This window comes from Lathyrus oleraceus, chromosome 3, assembly GCF_024323335.1.
Source record: "Lathyrus oleraceus cultivar Zhongwan6 chromosome 3, CAAS_Psat_ZW6_1.0, whole genome shotgun sequence".
Lineage (NCBI taxonomy): Eukaryota > Viridiplantae > Streptophyta > Magnoliopsida > Fabales > Fabaceae > Lathyrus > Lathyrus oleraceus.
In genome coordinates this window covers 362,187,884-362,197,399 of record NC_066581.1, presented here as the reverse complement: position 1 = coordinate 362,197,399, position 9,516 = coordinate 362,187,884, and the positions used below count along the sequence as shown (strand labels likewise).

Sequence of the window (9,516 nt, the reverse complement as noted above, 5' to 3'; positions counted from 1 at the left end):
CTAATAAAATGCCAGATATTATAGGTAAGGGGGTTGGTTACACAAAGGGAAAGTTTTAGCACCCCAAGTATCCTAGGTACTCCTAGGGAGCCCTTTTTGTGTGCATATGTTTTTTGGATATAAATGATGTTTGAGAAAAAATAGAGTGCGGGGATGAGAAAATAATTTATTGATTATATTTTTGTGTTTGACAAGACCTTCGATCTTGTGCCTACGTACCAACATAAAAATGAGGGATCAAAACCTCGTAGTTTGTGGTAAAAATTTCAAATGAGTTGATGAATTGATCTGTAACAATTTTGTTTAAAAAAAAGGCACAAAAAGGCCAAAGTTTTGAATGAGGTTGTTAGTTCTTTTTGTCTTATGAAATTTAAGTCAATATGGTTAAGTTTATTTGCAAATTTGATTACCAAAAGATTAAAAAAAAGCATTGGCATAAGGCCAAAGTTTCTAATCATTAAAACATGTCTGAGTTGAAATCACAAACAAAGAAAGTTTTTGAAAAGAGGAAGAAATTTTGAAATTTAAGAAGTGTAAGGAGATGAAGAGACTACCCTAAGCAAAAATTTAAAAGTTAAGAGTTGAAAAGGCCTGACCAATGAGATGTAATCCAACAGACAAGAATGTCATATAGAAACCCATTTTCCTTTGGACTTTGATCAAGCAATAAGCCATAAGAAATGAGCAATATCCAGACATCATAAAGATCAGGGTATCAAATAAAGATAGCCACATCCAAGCAAGCATTCCAATAGCTGGAAATCTTTATTGTCTTCCAATGTAGCAGATGAAATATTCCTTGATCCATTCAAAATAAAACATCAGACAAAGATCATAGCAAAGTAACAATTAAGCACAAAGACAAAGTAGTAGATGAACCAAAGAGATCCAAAGTCTTGCATCAGATGAAAGTCACTGTCAAAGATAACTCAGTCTCAGATGTTGGCATTGGCCAAGTCCTTTAGCACAGGGAAAGTTACCTAATTCTAAGTCCAAAGCTCATGTCAAATCCCAACAGTCCACCAAATGTCTTTTTAAGGTTTTTGTTGTTATTAGATGTTTTAAGTGAAGGAGAAGAGCGATCCAAAATGCAACAGAATTTAAAAATTTCTCCTTTAGTGATCCTTACGAATGGTCTTGATCAGTGATAGAATCGTTACCTCTTGTGGTGATTGAAACCTTTGATGCAGATCCACGGAGCGATCACGAACGTTGAATGGTGACAACGACTCTACTCATTCCACATGAACGAATTCCTTCAATCTCAGTGCTAGCTGCTATGAATGAAGGCTTTGAGTGAGAGAGTGTGTGTGTGTGTGTGTGTGTGAGAGAGAGAGAGAGAGAAACAAAATTACAACTGCACAAATGCTTTTGCACAAGGGTTCTATTTATAGAACCACTTGTGTGGGCTACAAGCTAAAAAGCCCACTTAAGTGTATGTGGTCCATATCTTATGATATACCTAAATCACTTAAGGGTGTGGTACCTTACCATATTTCATATTCTACATAGGTACGCCATACCTTACGATGTTCTATAATTCACTTAAGTGCATCGTACCTTATGGTGTTCCTTAGTTACTCTATCTCTCATCAATCCGTCCTTTTGTGTGTGACCCTGTAGGTTTTCGCGACATTAGCAATTATATTAAATCAGTATTTAACATAATAAACAGTGAGCGGTATCTAGAAACACATCACTACTACCCAAAACACGAAAATGTCATGTGATCTGACAAATCCTTTTGTGAAATTACTTATGTGTACAATTACCCTTTTTCCCCATATGTCTATATTGAACACAAGGCATAAATTGTGTCATCCTTGTCCAGTTCAATATTGGGCCCGTAGACATTTATCTTGTTACGCAGGATGGACAAATTCCATCTAGGTCACTCATGTCCCTTAGCATGCTTCATGGAGTACTCATAAAATGTCTTTATGGTCATCCAATTACGGATAATGTTTGATCAACAATAAAGCAGTCGACTCTACATCTAGGGTCGATAGTGGTTTTAGGTCGAAGGGTGGTATACACCACTATCACCATGAGAATAACTTATGACACTTTACATAACATTCTATATGGTATTCTCATAGCGGGTCAATCCAGTATAAATATTACTCCTAATATTCATACCTATGTTTAAGACTTGATAACTCCTTATCCATGATCCATGAGATGTGATCATCAGTCTATATACATAACAGTCTTAATGCTTTAATGTTATCCCACTTTACAACAAAGCTCGATTGCAAATACTTTAAGAATAATGTCCTTATGTTTAATGGGATCTCATGATTAAGTCACACTTGATAAATTAAACGGACTATCTATTCTAGGGACTTTATTATACAAACATAATAAAGAAAAAACCTTTTATTATTAATAAATAATTCGATACAAGTACCAAAAGTATTGGCCTATAGGGCTTACACCAACATTAAGGTCCTAAGACCATAAACAAAATCCATACACAAACAAATATATACAATCACAAGATATGGCTCAAATGAGCAAAGTGAAAAAGGACTGAAACATAAACAAGTTATATGAAATGTAAATGGCAATGAATGATAAATGACTGAAATTTAAATTGCATAAAGTAAATGACTTGAAAGTAAAAGCATAATGAATAATATTTAGTCAATGGTTAGTCAAATGTTAGTGTTGAGTTTTTATTGATTAAGTAATTCTTTGGAGAACACTTAACCATTCATTCACAAGTATGAATCCTTGAACCAAGACATCTTCCATGAGAAGGGCTCCAACTTGTCTAATTCAACAAGTATGCCACTAGCTCTCATGAAAGGAAAAAAAGGTCAAGTCTCCACACAATACCATGAAGAATGAGAGACTTACAATCTCACTTACTAGAATGTTATGCTTTGAGGGTTAGATTTAGCTCTATGTTAAGCAATCGTAATTGGACACAACATAATTTTTAAACATTTGATCAATAAAAAAATCAATTTAAAAAATGAATTAGAATACATTTTTATTTGGACAAAACCTCAAATCCCTTCAAAACACCAAATAAATGGCCAAGGGATTTATCCTAGGTCAAACAAGGTCAAAGGACCTTAGACAATTTTTTTTTATGATTTTTAAAAAGTCAGAAGTATTTTTAAACAATTAAGAATATGCTCAAAAACACTTAATTCATGAAAAATACCAAAATCAATCCAAAAAATAATTTTAATTCAGAATATGAAAGAGAAAAATATTTTTTTTTTGGTGAAAGTCCCATATTTTTTGGATTAAAAATGGATTTATCATGAATTAAACAAAATAAAGCAATTAAATGAAAAATCAGAAAATATGAAAAATCAGGGGGCCGTCAGATCTCCCTCATTAACTGAGGTGGCAAATTTGATGGTCACGCGCGCGCTATCCGCGATGCACCTCAGTCAAAGCATCACACGCGTGGTAATCACAAGGGAAGGCTGAGATTAAAACATTTCAAATGGATAAAGGTTGAGAGAGTGCCAACGCACCACCGGAGCCCTAGCTCCAGTCTTCTTCTCCGGTGGACCTCACTGGACTGGTCCACCACCAACCTTCACCAAAATAAAAAGTGTGGACATGGTTTTAAAGGAAAAATGGTTAGGAGCTTGAATCTGGCCTCAATTTCTTCCAATTCTAAGTATATTAAAATATACATGGATTTGAAATTTAAGGATCATGAACTGAGTTGCTTCGATTTGACCTCAAAGCAACTCAATCTTGTTGCCTACATTGGTAGGACTTTAGTAAACCAAAAATCAATCAAAGTAGATGAGAAATGAGGGAGAATCGAAGAAGAGAAGTTTCTGAAATTTCACATCCGGGTAGCTTCAAATCAACTTGATCTTGCTTCCAATTTGGCTTAGCTTGACTCTAGAAGCTTGCAGGAAGTGAAATTTATCAAAGAGAGGCTTGGATTTCTTGGAGTTTCAATCTCAAAACAGAAGGAGATTTGAAACTTGATTTCAAGTGAAATCTTCAAGTTTATCCTTTAATAGAGGTTAGGGAGGGATTGGTTTAAAGTTTGGGCAAGCAAGATCCTTATTCTGATCACCAATGTCATGTGTATATATGGTATCAAGTTTCTTTTCACACACTTTGAATGTTTGCCAATTTTAACAACTTTGCTTACATGGATGCGTGGGGGTGTACAAGGCCCAATTCATGATGCCAAATGATCCAAAATTTTGTGCTAATCAACCTGAAATGATATCAAATGGTCATGCATTATGGAAATGAATTTTGAACATAGATCTTACCAAATGAAGCCTTGTAAAGAACCCATGCGCATGTGCTTCAAATCTTGTCCAAATGAAGTGATCTTGGACCTTTTAGAAAGATGACACTATTCAAACCCCCCTATATTTACATTTATATCCACTTCATTAATTAATTTATGCCGACCCTTTTGATTTTCCCTTCCAGATATGATGGCTTCGGAGGGTATGCTTGCAGTTAGAAACCTTTTTGGTTGGCAAAAATATCAAAAAAGAGTCGGGGCGGCCACTTCATCTACTTTTACTTTTTCTACTACTACTCCTAAAAGGAAACTGCTAGAGAAACTTTTGGGTGATGTTAGGGGTCCAACTACAGCTCAATATTCCCCAACTCTTCATGGTCAATGTCAGGCTTCCTTTGCTGGGTCGAACAAGGGGCCAAAAAGTTAGACTTTGGCTTCTACTCATAATGCTAAGAGAGGTCAGGAATTGAATGCCTCCCGAGTGGAAAGTTAGAGTAAGAGACTCAATCTATCTGACCCTTTTCCCATGGGACTTGTTATTCTTGGCCCTAGGACTTTGCCTACTCCCTTCAAGTTTCTTGATGTCCTTGAATCTCCGATACCCCACTCTTTGCAAAAGGCACAAACTTGTGTTCCTAGTGGGACCTTGCTTTCCTCCATAAATTTTCTAATAATTAGAGGATGGAGTTGATTTCGAAGGTTGCGTTCTATATGTTTCATAGCGTCTCTTTGATGTCCATGGTAGTTGTAGGTGGAAGATATGTCCTCACCCAAGGTAATACCTCTAACAAGAGAGATATTTGGAAGGGGAAATATGATGTGGGTGTCCATGATCGACCGCGTCTCTAAGAAAAAAATTATGACCTCCAAGAATATATGACTAGGTTATCAAGCCTTCAGAAAGAGGCGGATGCCCATAACTCACCCTTCACCATGGTTGTCCGGATGTTTGATATGCACACATCTTTAAAGGCTAAATACAAGGCCCTTAAGGAAGGGAAGGTTTTTTTTTGGCAAAGTTGACTTCATAACTGGCTATAGATGAAGATACCCCAAAGAAGGAGAAGGACTCTCATGCGAAGGAGCGAGCGATTCACACTTAAAAGATGACAATTATACAAAAGAGAGTTAACGAAGCTATGGATAAGGGAATTAAGGTCATCTTTGATGCTTTTAAAGACGCGGTAGATCAGGTGGAATTGTTCTGTTCTGGTACATCGGTTCCCCGGTCATAGCTTGATCTAGAGAAAGTGGTATAGGATGGGGCCATTATAGGAGACATCTAAGACCCCAAGGAGGGCCCTAATGTATAATGTTTTATCTTGATATAGTCTGTGCATCGTTGTTTCCTCTTTAAAGCTTTGTAATGACTCTTTCCTTTTGGTACTAATTAATCTCCTTGCATGATGCCAAGTTGCTTAAATGGTTTAACCTCTTTGAGTTGTTTTATTTTTCTATTGGCTTATTAGCCCTTGGATTTAACGTTTTCTATATTGGATTTGTTCATTTATCTATCTCTGTAAGGAGTATGGGTAACTCTGATACACTTTGGCTCAATCTTCCTACTTTATTGGGAATCGACATGACCTCTAGGTTCATCATTACCTGTACAACCTTTTTGTAAATAAGGCAAGTCTTACCCATCTCGTTCTTCGGGGGGTGGCGTAAGCCTTACCCGCCCTATCATTGGGAACTAACCTAATTTTCCAACATCGCGGGGGACCGTTTCTGATCAAGAGTGGGGTCTTTGACCCTGCCCCCAGGTTGAGCTTTGTTCAAGATTGATGTCTCTGGCCTCCATTGCATGTGCCTTTGGAGGGGCTAGCTCCTAAGAGGGTGCATCCAACAACATCTTATAGCGATGGAGCGTACACTATCCATTTACCTATCTATTTACTCTTCAACTGGCTTCAACGTGTCCCTACTATCGTGTTAGTGAGTGGTAAGATTAACATATGCCTGACAAAGCCGACCTTTCCTATCGATGGGTATTATGCATTCAGATTCTCATATCCTGTCCATCTCGAGGTATACTGAGCTATCGGGATTTCTTTTTCCCATAGGGTCATGGTTTTAAGGAAATTGTATTGGAGATTTCATTAACCCTTTCACTACATTAGAGCCTTCGAATACATTGCACCTTATGTTTATATAGATCGAAGGAAATTCAACAACAGAAATTCCCCCTTGATCGGTGATTCTTTTCAACCTCATCAATGCCATAAATTGGAAGGGCGACAGGTTGAAAGGACGCGAAGGGGATTTAAACATAGATCATTTTCCCATATCTTGGAGTTTTGTTATGGGGAACTGACCTTTACATCAGAGAATATCTGATCGTAAAAATTCAAGAGAACCAATAGTTGATTCCCATAGAAGGTGACATTATTTCGAATCAGAACCAGAATTATGCTTGAATTATGAGGTTGGACTATTGATGTAGTGTCACAAGTCTCTGATGTGGTGGATCACGTGGGTGGACCTGTAAGATTAACACTCCAACTCACAAGTCTATAAATGAGTCCCAAAAGGAGTAGAGTGAAGTATGAAAAGTGTGAATATACGTTAGATCTTATGCATTTAAGGGTATTTATATCTTTGGACTGATTTTGTTGTCGAGCCTTCTTAAGAGTCTTAAATGAGGTTTTTCTATTGGACATTTGACCGACTCAAAACAATAAACATGATCATAGTCGAGATAATATAATATATTTTAATTATTAATTTATAGAATTTGAAATATATATTTCTATAAATACTTTTTAAATTTTAATTTTTTTACTATGTCCAACTTCTAAAATCCAACTCGCATACACTTTTAATATTTAAAAATAATCAATATGTAAAAAATAACAAGACTTAAATTTAAGTACAAACAAACTATTCATTTTTCAAACCTTAATAAAGATTTTATCATTACATAACTAAAACATGATTTATTAATTAAATTACCAACATACAACCTAACCTTATTATATATTTCTCCCCACCATTTTAATGAGAAAAAGGGCAAAGGAAAAACAGAAAACTAGACATGAGAAAGGACTATTTGTCCAACCTTAGAACTAAACAATATACAACACAACAAAATAAAAACATATTAACATGCCAATTGATCCCTAAAAGAAGATATTTCCTCAAATATGGGAAGTCTTCTTGATCTAATAGGACTCCACACATTAAGCAACCCATCAATTCCCTTCACAATATCATCATCAAGACCTAAATCATCCATAAATTTAGGTTGTGGCAAGTTTGCATTCAACTCTATAAGCAATTCCTCAGCTCTATTTTGAGACTTGATTTCATCAGAACCTTGAAGCTTTCCTTGCAAAACTTGTTCAAGAACTAAATAGGCTTCTTCATAACGTGATTGTCTCATTAAGCATAAGGCCAAGTTCAGAGCCTTGTTAGCATCAGCATCTATCATTTGGGCTTTCTTGAAAACTACCTCGGCCATCATGTAGTTTGTCTTTTGCATGTAGGCCCAGCCTAAGTTTCCCTGTAGGATTAATAGATGTTTGAAGGAGTCAATAATCTATGCAAAAAGAAAAGATGGTAAAGTTAGATTAAAAAAATTGAAAGATTTAAGTACCAGTAATCTAGCAGTTTCTTGCTTGATGGAAACTTGGAATTTCTTGCCATGAGAACGGGCGGTCTTTGTAGTCCTTCCATTAAAGGCCTCCCCTTGGTAGATAAGTCTTAACTTTCTTTTCAATAAGTCAATTTGCTCTTCTACTCTTCCACATTTCTGTTTAATTACCACAAAAACTATATTAGATTCATTCATCATGAGTTACTTAATTAATCAAACAAATCATTACTAAAATTCGACATTGACTCGTATTAACTAAAATTATTGTCATGTGTCTATGTATATGATCGGGTAAATCAACTATTAACTAAAACTATACTTATTGGCGAATCACAGCTAAAACGTATTAACTAACTAAAATTACACTTACAAAATCACCCTAACACATAATCAATATTTTGTGACTCCGTCACTCTTCCACATATTAACTAAATCACTATAACATTTTAGCTAAAGTTATTTAGGTAAATCAAAGGTACTTTATTTACTCTACCTAAAAGATTAAACATTAGGCTTAAAAATACCTTGTAAAGATCCAGAAGAACATTATCAAGAGATTCTTGAGAATGTTTGGAGCAAAGACCTCTAAAAGATTTGATGGCCTCAATAGCTTCTTCAGTTCTATCTAATTGCTTCATCACAACAGCCATATCCTTCAGAGCACTATCCACTTTATCTCCGACATTAATCGCCTTCCAAAAGTACACTATAGCTGTTTCAGGATCTTTATCCACCAACTGAATTCATACACATTCATATCAGTTTTCAATATTAAACCTTAAATCTACATAAAAAAATACTTCAAACTTTCATCATGTAATGAACCAAAGAATAAAAAAAAAATCTTTAACAAAAATATAGTTACTATGCCACAGTAAAATATGATAGAAGTAAATCTGAAAAGTTGAAAATGTCTTACACTTAAACTCAAAGTCAATAACTGAAAAATAAAGTGAAATATACAAATAATCATTAAAAATAAAACATAGAATTATGTGGAAATGGTGCAATTTTCAGAGAGAATGAAGCAGGTAACTTCAATTATGCAGGAACAATAAAAATTGAAATTTTGGAAAGGGAATAGATACCATACCTGAGCATGTTTGGCTTTGACATAGGGACTATCACCAAAAGGAACCTTGTGGATAACATGATAAAGATCATCTTTCTTTCCTTTGGAACTTTTCTTCACGACACTAACTCCTTCCATTTTCTCTCACAGAAGATAGATACTCTCTGTTTTGAAGGCACATGCACCTTATGATGAAGATGGGAGAGATTCAGTACAGAAAGTGAGGGGTCTACTCTCATAAAGAAAAACATAGGACATAGGAAGATAATATATACAAGGAACTTGCAACGCTAACCACTATGAATGTGGATGGAATTGAGTCTGTATTCTTAATGACATCACGTTACCAATGCTAATTGATTTTTGACACGTGGCTTTTTTTTGTTTTTTATTTTGGTTTTTTGTTCTATTGTTTAAGTTCTTTTGATGATAATAATAATAATAATAATAATAATAATAATAATAATAATAATAATAATAATAATAATAAATTTTCTAATTTTATTTATAAAAAAAAATTAAATTCATTAAATAATTAATGTATCTGATCAGTTATACAGTCTAAATACATTTATTATTTAATGAATCTAAAAAATAAATTCT

General features: G+C 34.8%; 1 protein-coding gene across 1 annotated transcript; it reads right to left on the bottom strand.

Annotated features, from left to right (window-relative positions):
• Window positions 1–7,110: 7,110 nt before the first annotated feature.
• LOC127127695 (protein SULFUR DEFICIENCY-INDUCED 1) lies at window positions 7,111–9,197 on the bottom strand. The gene is made up of 4 exons (XM_051056946.1): window positions 8,935–9,197; window positions 8,366–8,578; window positions 7,842–7,997; window positions 7,111–7,748 (listed from the first exon to the last, which is right to left on the bottom strand). Exons 1-4 carry the CDS (start codon window positions 9,049–9,051, stop codon window positions 7,347–7,349), a joined length of 888 nt encoding a protein of 295 aa, XP_050912903.1. The 5' UTR covers window positions 9,052–9,197; the 3' UTR covers window positions 7,111–7,346.
• Between the last annotated feature and the right edge of the window lie 319 nt (window positions 9,198–9,516).

Excerpts from the sequence above, each read along its gene's own strand:
- LOC127127695 (XM_051056946.1), bottom strand. The coding sequence starts at position 9,051 with ATGGAAGGAGTTAGTGTCGTGAAGAAAAGTTCCAAAGGAAAGAAAGAT. Across the intron at positions 7,998-8,365 it reads TTCTTCTGGATCTTTACAAG|AAATGTGGAAGAGTAGAAGA; the intron begins GTATTTTTAAGC and ends GTAATTAAACAG. Across the intron at positions 7,749-7,841 it reads AAGAAACTGCTAGATTACTG|GGAAACTTAGGCTGGGCCTA; the intron begins GTACTTAAATCT and ends TTAATCCTACAG.